This window comes from Monopterus albus, unplaced genomic scaffold (genome assembly GCF_001952655.1).
Source record: "Monopterus albus unplaced genomic scaffold, M_albus_1.0 scaffold18.1, whole genome shotgun sequence".
Classification (NCBI taxonomy): domain Eukaryota; kingdom Metazoa; phylum Chordata; class Actinopteri; order Synbranchiformes; family Synbranchidae; genus Monopterus; species Monopterus albus.
Genome location: NW_018127898.1, coordinates 10,001,819 through 10,025,212, shown reverse-complemented (window position 1 = coordinate 10,025,212; position 23,394 = coordinate 10,001,819). Strand labels below are relative to the sequence as shown.

Sequence of the window (23,394 nt, the reverse complement as noted above, 5' to 3'; positions counted from 1 at the left end):
CTGTCTGGAGATGGATGGGGCTGCAAAATGCAGACAGGCTCATCCAGTCACATGTCAGATTAAAGTCAAACTTTAATGGCCCTGCTACAGTCATGTGCTCTTCCCTGTGGAGTTTACACTCCCCTTGATGCCTCCCTCAGATATCATGTGTGTCAAGTATTTTCTGTATTTTGAGTTACTTAAAAAAATCCTAGTCTCATATTTAGTGATGTTAAGACATTGTGCAAGAGCCAAAGTTCCAAGTGGATCAAGAGATTATGGTTTGGTTGAAATTGGTTCCATCACATTTGTCCCATGAAGTGATGCTTATTTATGCAGGCAAAATTGGAAGACCAGCATTTCTTGCGCAATCCTTGGCTGACAATTCAGGTTAAGACAGTGTCACAGTGGCTTCATGTTCAGCTTGTGACCATCACTGTTAAAGTGCAGTCAGATTTATAGCTTTATTTGTTAGAGGAATCGGTCATTATATAATGAAAATAATGAAAAAGCACCATGTAATATTTACAAATGTTTAGCATGCAAGGAAAATCTTATCAAAATTGTTATTGTTATTATTAAATCTTATCTTTTGCCTCCAAAATTCACTACATATGCGAAACATAGTGTTCATTTAGCCTATAACACCATTGCCATTTTTTTTAAAGATATACTGTATAAAATAATGTTTTGCAGATATATTATAGGCTACTTTTAGGGTGTGCATCCTGTAGTGTATGTGTATTTAACAATGATTAAATAGTGGCTTAACAAACATTACATTGTAGTGAAAAGAGGAATAATTCCATTATTCTTGTAGTATTTCCATCGGGATACAGCTCCTTTGTGGTGGTCAGTAATAAATTTAAAGTGACCTGACCTTTGTCTTTACTGTTTGAGTTTCAGTTAAGTGTGGTGATATTCTCACAGTTTACTGGAGAATCCAGCCAATGATTAACATGGGGGTGTGGGGGAATTATTCAGTATTCTAAAAACAAAAGAAGGAATGAAAGAAGTCATTCATCTGAATCGTTGATGGTTAATGAAGGGATGTTGGAGGAAATTAGATGAAAATCAACAGCAGGTCTTACATCCAATCCATCAGTTAGTTGAATTTGGGACTAAAGGTGGTGCAGCACTAAAGATGTGTAAAGATAAGCTGCTATATGGAAAAAGCAGATACATGTTAATTTTGGCTTCAAAATAAAAGCATGAAATTGTTTAACATCACATTGGTTTTTAGAGCACCACTTCTATTTGGAAAAACTTAAAAACATTGTCTTTTTTAAGATTCTTGTTTAATTTCTTTAGTCATACAGTACACTATATACAGTACCTATATGTTCATAACCATCCAGTGCTAGTGTGAAAAATGGATTCTGGTTCTTTTTTTCAAATAAAGTAGCAATGGGTCTACCACAGTGTAATATAGACATATTTAAGTCCTTCATTTGTAAATTATGGTACATGTTGACCTGTAATAGATTATTATATATTGCACATAGTATGGCATTGTAGTATAAGCCTACATTGCTATTACTGATACATTATCATGTAATTACCATTTAAATATCATAGTTAGAGCACTTTAATTAAAACATTATATCCTTTTGGTAACTTAAAAGTAAAGGAAGGGTTAGTGATTACTTTTGTTAGATTTCTTGAATTTCTCTTTCCATCCAACTGAATGCTTAAAAAACACAAAGACAATTAAGTCTCTTGTCCATTTCTCACCACATTTATTAGTTTTGCCACTATATAGTATAAACTATTAACATGTTTTGTATGTAAAAAGTATCTCTGCTAGTGGAGATCCTAGTGGATTTCCTTCCATCTGGTCTGAATGTCCTTTGGCAAATACTTGATTATAGCAAAACAAGACTAAAATGTATTCAGTGATGGAAACTAAATACATTTATTCCAGTACTGCACTTAAGTAAACTTTTGAGCTACTTCTACTTTACTTGAGTAGGAATATTTCACTTTTGTGATACTTTATACTTTTACACCACTACATTTCACATGGAACTATTGTACTATTTACTCCACATTTATCTGATAACTGTGTCTACTAGCTACTTTGCACATTCAGATTAATAAAACAAAATCAACACAAAAATTATGTCATAATAATTGTAGGTTAAGATGAGATTTTTTGATCTCTTGGGGAAAATTCACAAACTACTCGGCATGATGTGAAGTAGTTAAAACTAGCTCCACCTTTACCAGCTACAACATTAAAGTGATATCTACAATACTGCATCAATAATTATAATTCAGCAATATAATATGCACAATTCTAAAAATAAGTATCTGCTTAATGAGTAAGCCTACTTTTACTTTTGGTACTTTAGGTGTACCAGTGACGTTTTGAACGCTTTTGATTGTGATGGGGTTTTTCTAAGTTATGGTACAAATCGGTTTTACTTTGAAGTGCTAAACCGGAAATGCCGAACTCTTATCTGGCACGACCACCAGTCGCCGCACGCCGTGTTTGGGGAGAAACGGGTTAAAGAGCCAACAAAACATTTTGGAAGACGCCGTTCGAGCATATAAACCCCGTTTCACAAACAGACGGCGGCCTGTGCTCGGACACTGACAAGCTGCTTCTATCTCCTCTGCCCCGGCGGCCAGTGACGATACGGTAACGGTAAGACAACGGCGAAGCGGAGCGGGGGCCCCGACTCGTTTGTCTCGGTCCTTTTCAGTCTTCAAAGCAGCGACTTCCAAACATGCAAGGATGCACAGGAAGATAAGGAGCAGCAAAGGTCAGCGAGCTGGAAAGATTCTCTCATCGGTGATAAAATAGACAGTGCAGCTTTTTCGCATGAATCCTGGCAGGAATCGCTCCGGCGTCTTGGTTGTGTCCAGAGACTCAGGATGAGAAAACCCAAAGTCATTCGGATGGTGTTTGCCTTAAGTCTAGGCTGTTTTGTTATGGTGATCTTCTACTTTAACAGCAATCTAAAGTCAGGTGAGCAGATTATTTTATTTTATGTGATTTATTTTTGACCTGTGTTCATCGGAGAGCAAAGCGAGTGTAAAAATCCAAATCTAAAACAATAAAACCATTAAAACAGAATGTCACAGCAATAGTGAAGAAACAAGTCTCCACCAAGCTGCAAAGAAGACTTCCAGATCTTTATTTATGTCAATAACTAGGCTATCAGTATTTAAGCCAAAGCTGTCCCCATCTATGGGCAACAAAAGACATTTAACATTGATATAATAATGAAAAGTGCTTCTAAGATCTGTTTCAGAATGTATAAACATAAGGATATTAGATCCAGCAAAGCTCAAACTGTACAGCCCAGATTTCATTAGAATCTGAAAACTTCAACAAGAAAAACAAAAAAAATGAACATTCCCATATTTATTTGTCAGCAGTGACAAATAAATATGTTGTTTCATATGTGACATTCATTATAAATACCAAATTTAAACATTAGAAGCATATTTACATGATATAGCAGGCTATATCTGATGGCCATGTCATGCGCTGTTAATACTATAGTGATAAGCAAAGTTATAACTAGGTGCATGAATGGAAAATGTTCTGTTAGCCATTCACAGTATGTGATTTCTCACTCAGTCATTACAGTAGAACCTCCTGTCTTTATTTCCCTGAGAACCACTGATCTCTGTCAAGGAACACTTTAATTACCAAACTGATTAGTGGAGTGTTTCCCCTGCTACGTGGAGGAAGGCTGGGAGAGTTTGCAGCTGGCTGGTAATGGGGCGAGATCTGTTTCCTCGTCCTCCAGGACTCGCTATGCCACATACAATGGCCTCATTCAGATGTGCCCAGCTATATCACGGGCCAAAAAAAGTTTATATAGTCCACAGTGTAAGGAGGACTTTTAAGAGAGAGGTCAGTCAGTTCAGGATGTGTGTGATGTGTAAAAGTATGTCCTGAGGGATTACGAACCTATGAAAGACCAGCGAGACGATTCCACAGTGTTGCTGCATACTGTACCACTGAAGTAAACTTTTAGGGAGCTGTTGGAAGCACTCAAGGAAAAGGGAAACCTTGAATCCCTTGGTTGCACACTTTTCATCAGTCTGTCATGTTCAGTGCATTCCAGGAGTGTTTTTGTGTTGAAGTTTTCTTTGTCAGTAGCGACTTTGGTGCACCTTTAAATAGTCCTAGCACACATCACAGGCCTTAATACTCAATTTAGATTTTTTTTTTTTTGACAGATCTCATCTTTTGTATTGATGATTCACATTCACGTCTATATCTGGCTTGGGTGTGAACACAACTGAGGAACTAAACTGGCACATTTAACTGAAATGTGAACCCTGTGTGTACAAGAATATTGTCATTTGTGTGACTGTCAAATCGCACAGTTCCTTCAAAACCTGTTAAGTTTCAATATAGTATGTTTCTTCTAGTTTGGCTTGACCAGAAGCCTCCTGTCGCTGTTTCTTTTTACCAGTCTGTGGGGTCCTGACACTGCATGTATCAGGTCCGCTCGGCGTGACCTGCCTCTCTTCCACCTTTCTCTCCTCTGTTCTCTTGTTCCTGCAGGATCTGCACCTCAGCTGTGTTGCATTAGCGACTCGTTTGTTGGTGCGCACATCTGGGGTGCATCCCGCTGATTACCTGCCTCCTTATTTATACCTCTGGCAGACGCTCTGTCGTCGCTGGAGCATTACCTTACTTATCGTACCTAAATTACCTTACCTAACTCGCATACCCCGTAACAGACCTAATTTCGTGCTATGTATTATACATCATTTTGTTTTCCATGCTGACAGTTCCTGTGCTGTGGATCGCATTTTGTACGTTGGTTATTTGTTTTGTGTTTTGTGTACGTCTCTGGACATTCCACGCTGACAGTTCCGGTGCTGTGGATGTCCTTTTTTCGATCACCAATCCTCCTGGTTAGTCGTCCATTCACCTGTCCGTCCTGATCCCCCCACTCTCCTGGTTTCTGCCATTAGCTTGTCTACTCCCCTGGTTGTCCTGGTCTCCTCCACCATCTCTGCCCTACTTTGCTGGTTTCTGTACATGGTCTCTGATACGTTTTTTTGACTACCACCTGGGTCGACATTCTTGAGTCCTACCTCAGTTCTCCCTCACCCTCCTGGTGAGAGGGACTAACCTTAACAGTATGTTGACCACAGGCACGAGACATTAAAAAACAAAGCTACATGAAATGTGTTTTGACAGTGGTCGCATGGTTTAAGATTATATATAAATCGGATCAAGGACCACATATGGAAGGGCTCCAGATCTGATAAACAAATCTAGTTTGGTGTGTTCACACAGCCATAAAAAAAATTTGATCTGAGCCGTTTGGAAGGGGAAAAAAAGTCTGACTGGGGACACTTCAGCTCTAATGTGACCATAATAGTTAATGGTTAAGGCACATTGTCTGGAGTCAAGCTAATATGATGTAATATTATTAATAATAATGGTTAAAGAGCCCATGGCTCATTTCCAGCCATTTAATGTTTAATCTTGGGTACCTCTAGATTAGCTTTGCACTCGTCATAACCCCAAATAGTCGGTAATATTTCAGAACGATCAAATCTGAGAGCATCCTGAAAATAAGAGGATAGTTTGTGAACACACACAATTCCTGTTGCCAGTGTTGAAATCTGTTTCCTCATCGAGATGCGTTTCCCCTAACCTGTATCCTAACCACAAACACTGAGGGGCGCTACATGAAACCGAATTTTGAACAGGGGGAACACTTTACGACACAAGACCGGTCAAGAAGCCAGCACAACACATAAACAAAACACACTGACAAACAAGCTATGTTTTCAACAGTGACAATATCTCAGATCCTATCTGGCATGTTCAAGCCAGAATATGAAAGTGGACAGCAGGATGAACCACAACAGCATGAATTAATTTGAATTTCACCTCCATAGATAGGTAAACAATGGTATATGTACTGATGATGTGTGAACAAAGCGGGTAACTGAGAAACCCAATATTTTAATTGGCATAATGCAAACATAGTAACTTCTACAGCCTTACAACAATTCTCTGCGTTTTTTTTGTTTTGTTTCTTTTTTTAAACTTACTGTTATGTGCCATGGAGTAGTAGAAACATCACTCCCTTTCAAGGTCAGTAAAGCCAACTGGTGATCGCTGCATCTTCCCCCACAAATCCCTTGCATTACAGGCGACCACATTCCCAAAGCAGTGAAATTAATTCCAACAGGTAGCGTAGCACCGACAATAACATCATGAATCATTAATCTGCTTGTTAACCAGCATCACATCACATGCAGCAGACACACTGGCATCAAGCAGGCAAAACAAACAGGTACTGTCATACGAGGGGAATCCAGCGTTGATGAGCTGATCATTCACCACCGCAGGGGTCTTCAATGGCTGGCTGCTTGTATGTTAGAGTTGGTCAGGTAAAACAACGAGTCCCTGTACAGGAACATTCCTGGACATGCAGTAACCTCAGGCCCTGTATTTTTCTCCACATCCTATGGTCACAGTGCAGCAGGGGGTAAAATATATCCACAAAACTGAACAACATGGAAAAATTCCACTTTTAAAATGGTACCGCTGGATGTCAGGCAGGCTCACATGAATGTGCAACTGCCTGGATTTAATACCCATTCAAGGAAATCCTTAAACTATCACTTAATACTTTATTTTGTTAGAAAAAAAAGCCTCGAGAGTGAGAGTTTGCATGACGTGTATAAACCAAGTTGCTTCTGCTGCATTGTAACGTTGTAGATAAGTTGGAAAACAAGGAAAAACATGCCATTGGTTCTTTAAATTGGTTTCACATATGCAGGCTGTCTTCCCTGTTCATATTTAGAACTCATCCCTCTCTTGCTCCATTTGTGGTAAACGTCACATTGTTTGTTCTGAGACTATATAATGCTGCAAGAATGCAGACACATAAAGAAATGTAATGCCAAAGACAGAATTAGTTTAGAATGGTTGTTTTTTTAATTGCATGCTTTTGCACACAAGGCTTACAGCACAATTATAAATTTGGGATAGTAACATAGAGGCAGAGTGGGCTTACTGTACATGTCATGTATGATGCATTGTCATAGACACAGAGCATGGAAATAGTTTTACAGAACATGAGTTGCCTCCCACACTGCAAACACTGGCCAGTCACGACATCTGGTTTTCCTCTCAAAAGGTGTCAAATCTGCCTCTCAGGCTTACAGTTTCTCTTGTTTCTAATACACATCATATTAGCTGGACTCCAGACAATGTGCCTTAAAAATTGTCTCAGTTATGGCTGACTTCGTCTTTTTTGAAAGCCACAGAAATTTTGATTATCTTCCAGAAGAAATGAAATGTTAAGATGTGCATTTCTTGCAATGAGTGCTATCTTCCCTGCAAAGGCAACTATGGTTTCTTTGCAAAGTTTAAAAAGACTGAAGAGAGAGAAGGCTATGGGGTATAGCATAATCTGGAATGTGGTATGTTTTATAGCACTGTCATGATCTTCTCCTGTACATCCCCTTGGAAATGGAACCCAGGAGAACTGATTTATATGTCAGCAGCAACATTGACAGATGTGAGTTGATGGATATCAGGTATCTAGTTCATGCTGTTTAATTGCAACCAGAACCTGGGACTATTGTTTGGGCCTTGAAGAAACTTTCATTTGAGTTGTAATGGAGAGGTTTCCTCATCTCATATCTTCCTTGCCATGATAGTCATGAAAATGAACTGTTCCAGCTTCATAGGAAGTAAACAAATTTGCCTCAGGGCTTCTTTGGACATGGTAGTGGGAGATTTATGGTGGGACGAGTTGGCCCACTTTCAGTGCCTGTCCCTAAAAATCCCAGGAAGACTTGTGGATGTGACAGTATCCAATTAAAAACAGAACAAAACACCCACAAGGGAACTTTGTGTGACTTGATCTTGGCCTGGCTGTTCCAGCCTGTCCTTATTCAGACAGCTGCTTATTCTTGACACTGAGCTGCAGGAGCTGATTATTCAGCAAGTACTCTGGAGAATTTTTTTTTAAATTTACAACCACCGTAATTTTCGGACTATAAGCCACACCCACTAAATGTAAGACGAAAAAACATGTTGTACATAGCCACAGGTGTCCACGTTGTAACATGAGATATTTCGACAGCCAGATCGATCGCCTGTAACTTGAAAGCTGCATCATATGCATTTGGTCATGTGTTGTTCATGATGAGGGTGTGGGCATGAAGCGACAAAAGTAGTGGCTTATAGTCCAGAACAGATATCCTGATGTGATTTGATTTGCAGGATTGTTGTTTTCAAAAAACCTCCAGTCTATCTGCCAGCCAATTGCAACATTAATTGGTTAAGATCAAAACACTGTCAAAACTTGGATGGATTACTTTGAAATTTGGTATAGACTTTCAAGGTGTCCAGAGGATAAATCCCAGTGACTTTGGTGATCCCCTGACTTTACATTTACTGCCACCATCACATCAAAGCATTTCAACATCCAGTCAGATACTCTATTTCTACTTGTTGCACAAAATATAGTACAGATATTCATGGTTTCCAGTGCATGTAGCCTATTCTAATGATTTTGGTGATTCCGATATGTGGCTCAGGAGATAGAGCAGGTCATTTCCTAACTGGAAGATTAGCGGTTGGATTCCCAGCTTGTCCAGTACACATGTCGAAGTGTCCTTGAGCAAGACATTGAACCCCCAGTTGCCCCTGGTGATGTCACCGGTACATGAATGTGTGAGTGCTTCGGAGTACGAATGGGTGAATGGGCAAATAGTGTGAAAGCGCTTTGAGTGTGCTGCAATGCATAGAAAAGTGCTATACAAGTATAAGAACATTTACCAAAAGTCAAGATAACTGTTAAACAGACTTCCACAAGTTTTGGTGCTGATATTATTCCTCACAGGATAAATTGCAGTATCGTTGGTGATCCTTTAATTTCTCGTCTAGCACCATCATCAGGTCATAATTTCAGTTTGTTAAATACATGTCATTCAGACTGTATTATAAGGGGCTTCTAGTTTTAAGTTGGAGCTGGATATATCAGACTGCTCTACCCACTGAACCACAGTCGCCCCATACTGGCTAAATCTGGCTAAAGTAAAAGTTAGTGTAAATACAAGGCTAGAAGCTGGGGTACCTATCATGGAATATTACTTGAAGGAGATTTTCTCCTTGTCATTTTCATTTAGATTATCCAAAAGACTGTTCATTAGCGATCAAAGCAAGAGGATGTTCTGAAACTGACTGGTATTCCCCAGCTGAAACACATACAGTATGATGTTTCACAAGACAGCTTTTGAAGCACTTGCAATACAGCATGGGAGGTGATCAGCTCTCCAGTAAATGATCTGAACATTGGAGAGGATGGAGAACAGGTGTGCTTCTGCAACAGCTGCACATGTCAGTCCCCAATATTTGATTAGTTTCCTTTTGCCATTGCACTGTTAGCTTGCAGATGTGTATTGGTATTTATAACTACTTAAATGCAGGTGTACTGTAACATGGATACCAAATTTTCCAACTAAGATTTCACTGAGCCAGCATATGTATCACCTGACAAATGTATATCAGACCCCTGCATCCCTGTGTGCCTGAACAGGGTCATGAAGACTTGTATCTCATATCTGGATACAGTCTTCTAAGAATCAACAAACAGACACTAAACCACCCACATGCCTCTGCTTTTGCACTAACACCCTTTAGGCACACATTTGTGGTCCAAAAGGATCAGGCTTTCCCTTGTACAGTGTCTCTCTCAGTAAAACTACTCTTTGGCAGGAAAGGCCAACGAGTAGGGGAGGGGGACTCGGTTTTTCCTGACGGGACCTAAGCACAGAGCTTCGCTTGTGGCCTGGGCTGGAGGAACACACATCGTCTTTCTATATTTTGCATTTCCTAGAGCCTTGGTTCTGTATGAACTGCAGAGTTTGGGGTCTAGACAGGGTTAAACCAACAGGTCTTTGTCTTCCCTTGAATAAGCCTTAGGTGGGGTTGGTGATTCCACTCAGTGGAGGAATGTGAGCTAACAGCCGAAATAGTGTTTGGTTAGAATAGCACATGGTTTAAATGCATAGTCTTAGAAGTTGTGTGCATCTTTGTAACTTTTTTCTTTACTTTTGGAGACACTTGTTCATTTCTCCAACAGGCCTGTTTTTTTCTTCAACCTCTTCACAATGCACTCTGTCCAATTTTCTGCTTCCTCTGATATCCAGCTGTTCCGCGCCAACAGTTTAATCAAACCATTTCCTGACATTTTAATCTGGCTCTGTGGATTGTAAATTTCCTCACTTCAGTGATGCCACATTATCAGGGGAGTGATGACACACAGTACATGCTTATGTGCAATATCTTGTTGCTGAACCACCTGGTTTGCCAGGTGTTTCAGTTTCTGAATTATTTCAGATGCTAACTCTGCTGCACGGGGTTTCTTTTAAAGGAGCAAAAAAATGCTTTAGGAGTGGTCATGTTGGAAATATTCCTGAATCACTGGCAGTTTCCATAAGGAAGTGGTAATGTTTTTTAAAAAAAAACAGGTAAAATAAATCAATGTAGCATAGCTCCCTTCACTTTGGTAACTCAAGATAAAGCAGGGCTCCTGCAGATCCTTCAGAGTATTAAATTTGATTTGAAATATTAAGGTCATAAAATGTCATTTTTATTCATGAGATGTCAAATTTTGAGATGATGCTTAGGCTACCTGAGACATGTCTGAATACTTTTTGAATCATCAGCTCCTGCTGAGACTTTACAGATGGTATACAAGTATGTACAAATAAAAGGAATTCAGCCCAATACCAATCCTGTAATAAATCCCATTGTAATGAACATGATAATTAGTTTTTGTTTGAGAGGTGAGGTTTATGGCTTCTGCTGGTGTTGAATTGCTTTGTGTTATACTGAGGGATGTTTTTATAAGTTGTCTGCCCGGATTATATCAAGGTGGAGTGTCAAGAAACAAACTACAACCTCAAAAGTGAAACATCAAATTTAATTAGCACCTCTTTAGAAAGGTTTCAACAAAACCTGAACATTATAACTATCATGAGGGGGGATTTTCTGTGTAACTGTTACATTACTCTGTATTAATTTATGTTAGTTACTAAATTGGTAACTGAATGTACTGTATGTAACATAGATGTTCATAAAAATGTGTCTGTTTACCACTTGGCTGTTGATCTACAAGTTACCAAAACCATACATGCTGTTCTTTCCATGATACATGATTATGTTGTCAGACCCATAGTCTGTGTGGTCACACCAGTAATTGTCATCTAAATAAGCTTTTGGTTTAAAGCATATATCCTGTGTGTTATGCATACATGGGCCATATGATCATGACTTTCTTTGACATGTTATTTTATTTGAATGAAAAATGGTTACACATGCTACACTTGTGTGTTTGTTCTGCTGTGGAGCTGATTTTATTTTTTCTGTTTAGGTCATAAAAAGGTCCTGAATTTGATTTTTAAAAGTGTACAGCAACCCTGTAGAGGACAGACCTTATTATTGTAGCAACATCTCTCATTCTCTTTATTCCACTGATGTGGCAGAACTTGGGTTCTTGGCAGAGGTGAATCATCTGAGCAAGAGGATTATATATGTGTTGTGACAGTTAGTATTTTGCATCAGTTTCAGCTTTGTTGAACTCTGACCAGCAAATAACTGTCTTGACAACACTGACTTTGGATGGGGCAGAGAGCCAGGAGCTTTATTTTGCTGCTTCCGTTTACCACGTCCATCTTCAGTAAGTTTTTATTGAGCAAAATTGGGTACAGTGGTGAATATAATGTCAGATGACGGATAACAAAACGGTAGAGAGAAAACTAAACTCCAGGACTCCAGAGCTATCGGTCTTTGACAATTCTAAATCATTTTTAGAACCAGGCTTTTAGAAATATTTCACAAAAATAGAGATTAATATCGTTGTTTTCTGGTGTGAACAGGCCTTTACCTAAATAAACCATGTTCATGTTGAGATACACAATTGTAGTGCAGTTGTCATTTCTTACCTACTAGAGACTTATTGATGTCACTTTACTTCAAGGCTCTGACCTCATTTAGTGCCAGGTTGGACTCGACTTGGGTGATTCTTTGGTGACTCGGACATGACTCGATCACCGGGGATTGGACTCGGACTTGAGGTTTAGTAACTCAGCTACAACACTGCTGTTAAGATGATGAACCTTTGGTGGATACTCTTGGTTTCAAAAACTTCAATATTTGGGGATTGAGAATTGAGTAAAAAAGCACTGACTTTAGCAGCGGTGTCAAATACGTAACTTGTAATGTAAAACTATGCTTCAGTCTTAGTTTCCCTCAACATGAGTTGACCACACTAAATGATTTGTAGTTGGTGGGTAATTTAAACAAATCGCAGATATGGTGATTGTATCTTTCATATTCTGAATTACTTCTTGTAGTTTTATCATCACTACCCATTCGGTACTGTATATTCTGTTGGCTGCCCCACCATGGGTGTGTCATATGGGTTTAGAGCTCATAATCTTCTTGGCACCTATGACTGGCCTGATCACACCACAGTGTGGAAAGAGGTGCAAACAGAAACATGGTCACTCAGCAGAGTTTTCATGCAGTCTGAAATGTGCAGTGAATATGCTGCCTGACTGTTGGTCCTCTACAGCCACTGTTTGTGTAGTGCTGCTTCATTTTCTTGACATTGATCAGTTTCTTGAATTAAAGCTGCTATTTGGCATCAAATCATGTATTTGTATAAATGTGTTTGCATATACTGTAGATAGCAAATGTTATTGTTGTTAAAGCAACTTTGAAGCTTAATGAGTACATAAAATGTAGAGGAATTCAGGGCTATTCAGCAAGCCTCTCTGAAAGCATTAAAAATACTGAAATTGATGGGATTCCTACAGGACATTAGCTTGAATGACGCCACTGCAGAATGATAGTCATTAGATCTCTGAAGTGAGATTCTGAAATGGATGTCTTGTTGCTTGAATCAGCATCGAGTTGCACTGCTGCATCTTCAGGGCTTTGTTTTCAGATGCTTGCTTTCTCTTGATGCGTTGGCAAGGTGTGTCTTAACTGTCTGTGAAAGTTTACTCAAGCTGCCTATTTTGATGCAGAACCAATGAGGTGGATATCATGCTAGCCTTTTTGCCTGTTCATTTTGTCTGTTCAAGACACCCATTTATGAACTCAGTTTAAGCTAATATGTGATGTACTGCCTGTGTTTGGTAACGCACAAAATAACAAGCAAATGAAGAATTTCAGGAATAGGGATCCTATTCAATTTAAGTTGCAGAAATAGACTAGGAGAATAGTCAAGAATGTTCTAAACAACTGTCCTGTGTTCATTTGGTTCTCTCTCATTAACTGGCTTTGAAGAACAGAAATTAAACATTTGACAGATTAGATTATACATTCTCTATCTTTTTTTGCTGAATTCTTTGGACAAATAGTTCATGACTCGGAACAAGCTCTACTGTGTTTAAAAATTATTAATAACTACAGAGGTTAGTTAGTTTCATACATCTTGGTCACATTAACAGTTTAGCACTCCAATTCCTTCGGCTCTATGGTTGTTCCACACTCCAGTCCAGCAGGTGGCGCCTTAAGATGGTTTGCAAACTGCCAATAAACAACTTAAGAAGAGGGAGAAGATACTGTTTGGCATAGTTATGTCTCCATTTAGCCAGCTTAGCATCTGTTGATTAATAATATAAACCTGTCTCTGTCTGTCTGATATCAAGGTGTAGTACAGCTTGCGGATGAATAGCTTAGCAAAACACTGGAAACCAAACATTAGGCTTTTTCTAAAAATTAAACAAAGAAGTCATAGCATATTAAATAGTCAGCTTCAGAGATTCTGGTTGCTGATTTTGTTATATTACAGGAAAGAGCCAGGCTAGCTGCTTTCTGCTGTTTCCAGTTGTGTTGAGTTTAGCTAACTGGCTCTAGGCTTGTAGCTTCATATATAATGAACAGGTATGAGAGTGGTACAGGTATCAACCTTCTTAATTAACTCTCAGCAAGAAATTGAATGGGCATATTTACAACAATATCAAACTATTTCCTTAAATATATATTAACTAGAAGAGAACCAGCAGTTTTAACTCGTGCACTAACAGTTACAAAGACTAGACAAAACACTAGCATATTTGGATGCATAATTTTTTTTTAAATATATCTTTTATAGTGCCATAATCAGTCATTTCCATGTGATCTACTAGAAGTAACATGCACAAAATTATTATCATGATGGTAAAACATAAAGACAGCACTAAAATGTGCTGTCATGCAACCAGCTGTATTCACAAAGCTACAACATGTGATATAGAGCCCCTTGTGTTGTGTTTGTTGATATAACACACCTGTGGCTGGCAGGTACACTCAAAAGATGGGGATTTTCAAAAGGTATATAAACTGAGAAATGCTCACAGTGTCTTGGCAATGTTTGAAAGGCTCATATTGTTACTATCAGTGAGTCCCAAACCAGTCAATAGTCTGTTTGTCCAAGTACTGTAGGTGTGAGTTGGAGTGAAATTGCCACTGCGTTCTGGTACAAAGCTGCAGATCTGTATCTCTTCTAACATGTCACATGTTGAGTGTTTTTGCCCAACTGAAGTTTTAGTTTCAGATAGTGGAACTGTGTGGTGTGTAGCTCAGTATAGTAGCTCAAGTTTGTGTCTAGCATACTGTAGCTTCTCCACATTCCCAGACTTTATCAAAGTCCTTTGGCTTCTGTTTTTGCTTCTATACAACCCACAGAGTCGGACAAAAGTAACTTTTTAAATTTAGAAAATAGTATGTTGGTTTGCCAAAACCTTTTTTATCCTACCATTACAAGAGCAGTGGAGCACATAAAGTTGTGGCAGTAACAAACCAATGAAATTCACATTATTGTTCCCACGCAGCATTTTTCATTCTCACTGTTATTGCAGTTTGCTCTCTTATTTTCTCTTGTTTTACTTTTGCTCTTTTCTAATGTTAAGAGTACACCACCCAGTATTTATTGTTGTAATCTCTTGTGGATGGGACAGTATATCAAAATTCAACATATTGCAATAAAAAAAGTCACTATGTATCATTTTGTCTAGCAATATATATTGTGTGTTCTCCATATGGCAGCAAATCCACATTTTTTGTAAATAAGAACAGAATGTAAGTCAACATATCAGGTTGTTTTTACATAATCATATCACTGCTAGAAAGGGGGTGGGATAATGTACAAGTATTCCACAAATAGTCATACATTATCATTACATTGTTTACTTTGCTGTGATTTGATTCTAAATTGACATGGAATATTCATGTTATAATGAAAAAGCTTTATTAAAGACATCCTGTCCTTTGACATGTTTTTCATGACACAATATATGCATATAAAACATGTTATACAGTTCACTTTATTTTTTGTTTGATTTATTATTGCATACATAATCTGTGGAAAAAGTTTGCTTCTGATTTTGCTTTGAAAGCTCTTTCAGTCATATTTCATTACCATTTGTTCTGTTTTCCCAGCCTCAGAGCCAGTTGGCGACAGAAACAGTGGGCAGAAGTCAAGGAGGAGTCCTCTACAGACGCTTTATGATGGTGACCAGGTCAGTCTCTAACCACTAACTTTGCTGCAAATAGTCTGTAGTATCACTCCCTATAAAGACTAAGCCAAAAACCATTTTCCCATAAACAGTCAGTGGAAAAGGAGAGGACAAACTAAAGGCACAGAAGTTCCCCCATTCTGGATGTTGTACTAATGAAGTCAGCATGTATGAAAATCCTGCAGTTTCGTCTAATTACACCAGGCACTAATATATCTAAGTATTATTAACTATACAGGATGAAAAGCAGCTCTGAAAAATTGTGAGCATAATAAGGTGACGCACTTTCCATCCAAAGTCAGGAGTCTGCCAAGTCACCAAGTACCAGCCTGAAACTCTAAACATATAGTATGTCAAGGGATTGCCAGTGCTAATAGCTAATTCTGACCCATTAACTAACCAGGAGGTTTCCCTCTAGAACTGTGTGTGCAGTTTATGGCATAAAAACAACCATTCATGTTGATCTGCCCGTATGTTCTCAGTCATTTTGGGTTGTTTTCTCTCCTCATTGTGCTCACTGATGATGAACCCACGTGCACTAATGCCATGTTAGCCTTTTACGGTCGCCGGTGTCCATAAAACCATATGATTAACTTGGCCGCACTGATAAAACAATACAGCTTGCACTAGAAAGCTCTTAAATAATTGTAGTCCTAGATATTTCTATACCCTTTTATCTGAGCTATGATATGCGATGTGGTTTTTGCCTTCCAGATGAGCTCACTAAGCTCAGAAATGTCATCTATAAAACACTGCACTGTAATCCCCTCATTTTGTGATGAATGGTGAACTGATGGAATGACTTTATGATCGCAGACAAATAGATGCTTCACATCCTGTTTTTCAGATCATTTTTCAGAATGCCATATCAGCATCATCAGACGTTTTCAGCCATTGGACGTTTGTTAATGTTTTGAGAAGGCAGTGGGCTGACGAGCGCTGCCATGAAGCCTAATGTAGTGCCCATTTGTAGCAGTGTTGACTTTTTCATGAGGTTTACATTATTTTGTCTGTCCTCTGTATTGCATCGATGATCAACTGTATCATTGTGTGACTTGTTAAGCAGACGGTTGGGAGAAGAATACATTTCAGCTGTCAGCATCTTAAATACATCTGTTTTTCACCTGCTCTTATAAACCTGTCTCAGTTGAACCTAAAGAAAAATGTCTTCTTCTCTGAGTAACGAAGTGGCAGACAAAAATCACCCCTGATGTTTGATGTTTGATGTTTTCATAGTTGTGAACATTTGCAGATCAAGTACTGCCTTGATATTTTATTCTGCAGAAGAAAGGTCAACCATCTTTGTTGGATTACACCAGTGACATTTATTGAAGAGGATTCATGGGTTTGTACGGGCAGTGTCAGACTGCAGACGATTAAGTGCTCAGTAATTTCAGTGCTGCTATTGATGAGGGCAAGAGAGAAAATATGATTATATAACAGCAAAGGGTCTGTAAATGCAAGATTTTATTTTTAGCTTTTTTCAAATATAGCTTACTGAGTGTAGATTAATGAGTAAAAATAGCATTTTCATCCATTTTATAGTTGAATTTCAGAGTGCAAAAAGCAAAAGGGTCTTGACTATAATATAGTGCATTCAGAGCTTCTCCACACTGAGTTTCTTTTCACTTGCCTTACCTGCACAGGCATTTCTTACTTTAATAACAGCAAGTTCAAATTTCACTTTTCAGTCCCTGCTGTGTTTTGGAGCACGTCACATTTGATAACTTGACACTAAACGTAGGTTAACTTATCACAATGCTTTTGTGAAGGCATTTTGCCAATTAAAGGGGATGTTCTCTGACACTCTAGGTTCTAATGGTGTTTTTCTATCATCATGGGTCAGCCTAGTCCTAGCTAAGCCAGGCAGGCACAGGTTAGCCTCTGTTTCCATCTGTTCCTAACAGCGGGGCAATCATCCCGACTCGGGCTCAGCCAGCCGAGTGGTACCAGGCCCCGGCTTCAACAGAGACACGCAATTGGTTGGAATGTTGTGCCAAGGGAACGTCCTTACAATCAGCACTTTTTGACTTTTTATCCTTTATTTTATTGCAGCAAGATTTGAAAATGGAGTCTCTCACATGGTCTTCTGATGAGGGGTTAAAATAATGCCTAGCACCAAGGGCTCCATGTTGCAAGCTAGTAACACCACTGACACCATGAGTTGTGTGTCACTTCTCAGCGGCTCACACCATCCCCACATGATCAAGATTGTAGAAGATAAACAATGTGTTTTATGGTGCAATGGAAACACATCCGTGCAGACCCGAGAGCAGCTCAGCACGGCTCTACTGCACACATCTCGGAACGGACCAGCTGACCCGTACTGATGGAAAAACACTATAAATAGGCACTTTCTCTGTATAACTGAACACTTTTGTTTTCTGATATTTATACAGAAGCAGCTTTGTAACAGTTGTTTCCTGTTAAATATCTCTCTGAGGAGAAGGAAGGTGTACATGCCAGAAAACAAACAGGCTCCAGCAGACATCACTGACACTTAATGGCTTGCAGTACTGTCTACACTCCATTCCGTTTGAACACTTCCTCAACAGAAGGAAGCTGCTAAACAGTCAGGATGGAAACAGGCTGTGAATTAGATGAATGCAAGATCATTCATTTTTCTACCGCTTAGTCCCTGAACGGGGTCACAGGGGGGCTGGAGCCAATCCCAGCCGGCAATCAGGCGAAGGCAGGGTACACCCTGGACAGGTCGCCAATCCATCGCAGGGCTAACACAGAGACGAACAACCACACACACGCACGCACACACACACACTCCTATGGGCAATTTAGAGACACCAATCAACCTAAGCTGCATGTCTTTGGACTGTAGGAGGAAGCCGGAGTACCGGAGAGAACCCACACAAGCAAACTCCACACAGTTAGGTCCCGGTTGGGGCCCGAACCCAGAACCTTCTCGCTGTGAGGCAACGATGCTAACCACTGCGCCACCGTGCACCGTGAATTAGATTAATGCAAGATCAGTTTATTTATTTAGGGGCCGGTTCGCACCTTCATTAAATCTCACTCCCTAGAGAGCGCTGTTATAAAATGTTGGCACTGGAGTTTTCAAAATTGGGGTCAGCGATTACAACATTTCAGAAGTAAGACATTTCACATTGAGGTGAAAATGTAAATATCCAGTGCTTTGGTGTTTCTCTTCTACTTTTTAAGATGATGCCCTAAAGATCCCCACCTGATGTTTCAGGAAGCTTTCTGGAGGGCAGTTTTGAAGCTCAAGTCTGGCTGTCACCACCTTGGTAGTGCTTCAGTCCCTCTGCTAATTCAAAAATGGGCAAAAAGGCGGCACGTGAGTGGAGCCCTCCGTCACACAAAATGGACATGTTGTTAATGATGCATAACTTTAAGCCTCAGTATAATTTAAATGGGTGAGTTATATAAAAATTCACCCATAATACATTTGTCATGAAAGGGGAAATTAGCTAAAAAACCCAAATTGTTTTTGTACCAGACCAGGCTGTAAACATGGGGATGAGTCTGTGACAACTGACTCCCTTTTGGAGCCAGCTTCAAGTGGGCATTTGAGGAACTGCAGGTTTTACCATTTCTTCACTGGCGTCATTCTCAGCCTCAGAGGTTGCCATTTGGTTGTGACGAGTCAGCGTGAGTGGCTTCAATCATGTTTCCAGCCTGTGAGTTTCTGTTGTGTTTTGGTAGTGTACTCTATTAGCACAAATTTCTACCGCCAGTGTGTTGGCATTGATAGATAAAAACTGTTTAACATCCAGCAACCTCACAAATGAAAGCGCATGGCATGTTGTTATGGTGCGGTGGGCCAAATTTGAGCATGAATAGCAGTGAATGGTCATGGTAACGTGGTAAACAAAAGTCTTTTTCCTGTAGGCGTCCACATTCTGACTGTCCCCATCCTTGATTGGTCGATGCAGCACCTTGCTGGATGATGCCACCGTGTGGTGCAGAAAAAGTTGAACCCGATCCAATATGTTCGCTGCACAACTGTGGTGAACCCAGTCCCCCATAGAAATAAATGGGGAGGGCTGCATTTTTTTCACACTTTTGAAACCGAATGCAGCCTGAGGGAAATGTCTGGGTCCTCAGCTGCTCTGCAGCTGGAAGCAGTGCCATTAGAATGTATCAAAACTGTTCGATTGTGGGCCATAAAACCAAAACATGAAGCTGAAAGGCACTAAAATGTGCTGTAGAACTGAAGGGATTGGCGGTCAGGTGAACAGTCCGTGGGTCTGTCACTACTTTCACATTACACGTACTCTTGAGTTATTGCCAATTTAGTGCAGCTGTAAACCTTTGTGTAATAAGAAATGAAGCCATACCATAAAACAGATTTTTTTTTTCTTTACCTGGTTTATAGATTTCTTACAAATGATCTTGCATATTGTAGGTTATGTTGCCTATGGTGGGGTGAAAAGCAGGATGTATAGTTTTGGTTACATAGTGAAACTTGGCTTTAAAGTAAGTGCAGATTTTAACAACTTAGGATGACTTTGGTGTTCTCTTTGAATGATGGTGCTGAATCGGGTAGGCTGTTTTTATATAATCTGAAAACTGTACAAAATCGTGCCTATAGTTCACATGGCTAGATTTTGTACAGTCCAAGGTAGAAAGTCATTGTTGTATACATTCTGTACAATAAACAATCTTCTGCTAAGAGAAGGGTCAGTGTTAGCTTTTACAGTCTTTGGCCAGGCCTGTGTATACTTGATGTTCAAACGTGTGCCAGTAAACACTGAGGACCACACATTGTCAGGGACTGAGTCAGACTGAGAGGCTCATGACTCTGGCCACTGCAGTGGTGAGCCAGACTGAGTAAATAAAAGAAGTAAATAAGGTGTTTGTGTCACAAGGAGGCCAAGCTTGATGACTCATCATTTTACTAAGGCAGTATGCAGATGGCAGGGAATGGACCATAATTAGGACCCCCAGAGGAGAGGTATCTAAAAATATATTTTCTCACACTCACAGAACTTCTAGTCATAAGTCTTGGCTATGCAGAATGTGCATGGTATGTGCGCCACGTGCACTTACATGTAATTGAGACACCACTCAGAAAGTGCAGACCTCCACCAAGGCAGCTCAGTTTCCCCATAATGCCATTACACCTAAAAGCGATATTCTCATTGTAGTTTATGGTTTACAATTCCTTAAGCATGAAAACCTACCCCTAGTTTTTGGAATAACAATGATAGCATTATTATTTTGAAAGTTAATCAAGAAAAACTATAGACATGAACAATTACCAAGTGCCACGAACAGCTAAACTCATACAGACTGCAGACTTTAACTCACTAAACCCTCTAGTGACTGAAAAGAAATGAAGTAGAGTAGCTTTACAGTGTAATTCCAATTTATTACAAGGTTGATCTTATTTTATTCATTTTGGTAATCTTCTCTATCCGTTACGCTAAAATTGCACCCACCCAATTGCTGAGATCTGATAACATGATTGCTAAAATGAAACACAAGTCAGATGGTTCACACAGATTTAAACATACCAGCTGTTTTGCCAGTTATGTAAACCACTTTATTTTAAACTAATAAACATCTACACCCAAGTGCGTCTAATCTGTTGGATTTAGAGCTGGAGTGTACAGCACTTTAAGGCTGCAGTGATTATTTTCAGAGAGTTAGCTTTCTCTATGAATGGTTTAAGCATTTGGTCTGTTAAACATCAGAAAATAATGAAAACTGCCCACGGCTTCCATTGCACAGGAACGATGTGCAGTCAAGTGCAGTAAGTTGAAGATGAAGCCTTCAGTCTGTAGACTGTGACAGATGTTTACTGGTAGTTTTGGTAACAATTTTACTGTTTATCTTTGATTTCTCAGCAATCTGAAAATAATCTTTTTAAGTGGGGTAGTGCTTCAGTTTTGTTTTGTTTACAAAGAAATAGTTTTTCTTGCTTAATGCTTTTTTTTTCTTCTCCTTGCAGGTTGAATCAGCAGTACATGCGATCCATCAGGGCCGACGGGAGCTGTTAGAAGAAGCCTGCCACTCCTACACCCGCAAACGCAGAGTCCTCATCCCTGAGGACTTGAAGCACATCATCGTGGACGACCAGCATGGCCTGCTGTATTGCTATGTGCCCAAGGTGGCCTGCACAAATTGGAAGCGTGTGCTCATGGTTCTGACCGGTGTCGCTGGGTCCCTTCGAGACCCGCTGGCAATCCCAGCCAACGAGGCTCATGTCACAGGAAACCTCCGCACCCTGTCAGAGTACTCCACCTCTCAAATTAACCAGCGTCTGCGCTCCTACCTGAAGTTTGTCTTTGTACGTGAGCCCTTTGAGCGGCTGGTGTCTGCATATCGCAACAAATTCACACGGAGCTACAACACAGCTTTCCATAAACGATATGGAACAAAGATAGTGCGAAGGCACAGGCTGGACCCGCAGCCGGAAGCTCTGGAGCAGGGAAACGACGTCTCTTTCGAGGAATTTGTGTATTACCTTGTGGACCCAGCCACCCAGAGAGAAGAGCCCTTCAACGAACACTGGGAGCGGGTACACTCGCTGTGCCACCCCTGTCTCATCCACTATGATGTCGTGGGGAAATACGAGACGCTGGAGCAGGACTCCCGCTATGTGCTGCACCTGGCTGGGGTGGAGGACCAGGTCAGCTTCCCCGCATCATCCAAGAGCACGAGGACTACAGGTGACATGGCAGCCCAGTTCTTCCAAAACATCAGCCCCTTTTACCAGAAGAAGCTGTACAACCTCTACCGTATGGACTTCCTGCTCTTTAATTACTCCATCCCAGCCTACCTCCAGTTTAGATGAGGCTGGGATGTCACTCATCCACAGACTCCACTTGAACTCCTGAAGCCTGGAAAAGTACAGTTTGCCTTTGAGTGGTTTCTCTCTCCGTCAGCCTTACTACACACACTATACTGTTTTAAAAGAAGTACCACAAAGCAGTGGACACATATTCTGATGACAGCTTATTTTTCCAGATGAAACATCAAGCTGAAGGACATCTGTGCGCACAGGAGTACAGCAGGAGGGGACCTTCAGTCACAACTTGAAAGTTTGGGACAAATGAAGGCAATTGACATGTTACTGTAAACCGTGATCCAGTTTATGGCAGTCACGGTCTCAGTGTGTGAAATGCCATCCTCCTTTAATTTCATTTCCGTTTAATTTCTGCTGTTTCATTTTGCACGACCGATTTAAACAGTGAATGTTTGTGCCTTTTATCATAGGCCTTATTTTTTGATTCCAGCAGACAATGTCAACTTTTCTAACTGTGATTTTGTTTATTTTTTGTACTGTAGGAAGATGTTTTTTCTTTATTTATTGTGTTGTTTCTGACTCTACAAAGTCAGACAAACCAAAATAGATAGATAGGTTCTCTCTCAATTTTCAAATAAATGCATTTCATCAAGAATTGAATACTTTGAATACTGGCATTATTAATGTTTTAAAGTCCTGGCACACTCTTATATATTGTAGATATCCTTGTGACTTAGTCTTTTATCCAAATGACAAATCATGGCTGCTAAGATGTCATCTAGAAGTTTTTTTTTTCCCAAATACTGTATGATAGTGCTACAGAGTCCATTCAATCGTGATGTCATAGTGAAAAATAGCTATTATCATCTCTGGATGCTTTCTTCAGATCCATAAAGACAGTCAACTTTCTAAAAGTGCATGCCAAGTGACAAATGCTCAATAATTTGTATACAAAAACAGCACTAAGAAGTATTTGTATTGTCAGTACCTGAAGCACATTAACATTCAGTACAACAGGCTACATTCACTGCCACTGTGCTGCACAAACAAAACATTGTCCAGTAGAAATGTCATATGAACACACAAGACAATTGGAGGCTGGTCACATTTTAAAGGCACACATCTACATAAAATAAACACAAAAAATAGGATTTATATTAATA

The 23,394-nt window shown here is 39.8% G+C and overlaps 1 protein-coding gene across 2 annotated transcripts; it reads left to right on the top strand.

The window, feature by feature from the left end:
- Positions 1 to 2,415: 2,415 nt before the first annotated feature.
- LOC109956314 (carbohydrate sulfotransferase 11) lies at positions 2,416 to 22,843 on the top strand. 2 transcript variants are annotated; one of them, XM_020593318.1, is made up of 3 exons: positions 2,416 to 2,953; positions 15,425 to 15,504; positions 21,434 to 22,839. In XM_020593318.1, the coding sequence occupies exons 1-3, from the start codon at positions 2,860 to 2,862 to the stop codon at positions 22,277 to 22,279; spliced, it is 1,020 nt and encodes a 339-aa protein (XP_020448974.1). In that variant the 5' UTR covers positions 2,416 to 2,859; the 3' UTR covers positions 22,280 to 22,839. The 2 variants fall into 2 exon arrangements, with proteins under 2 accessions (XP_020448974.1, XP_020448975.1); XM_020593319.1 differs by lacking the exon at positions 2,416 to 2,953 and adding an exon at positions 18,679 to 18,814 and having other exon boundaries at positions 15,423 to 15,504; positions 21,434 to 22,843.
- The last annotated feature ends 551 nt before the right edge of the window (positions 22,844 to 23,394 follow it).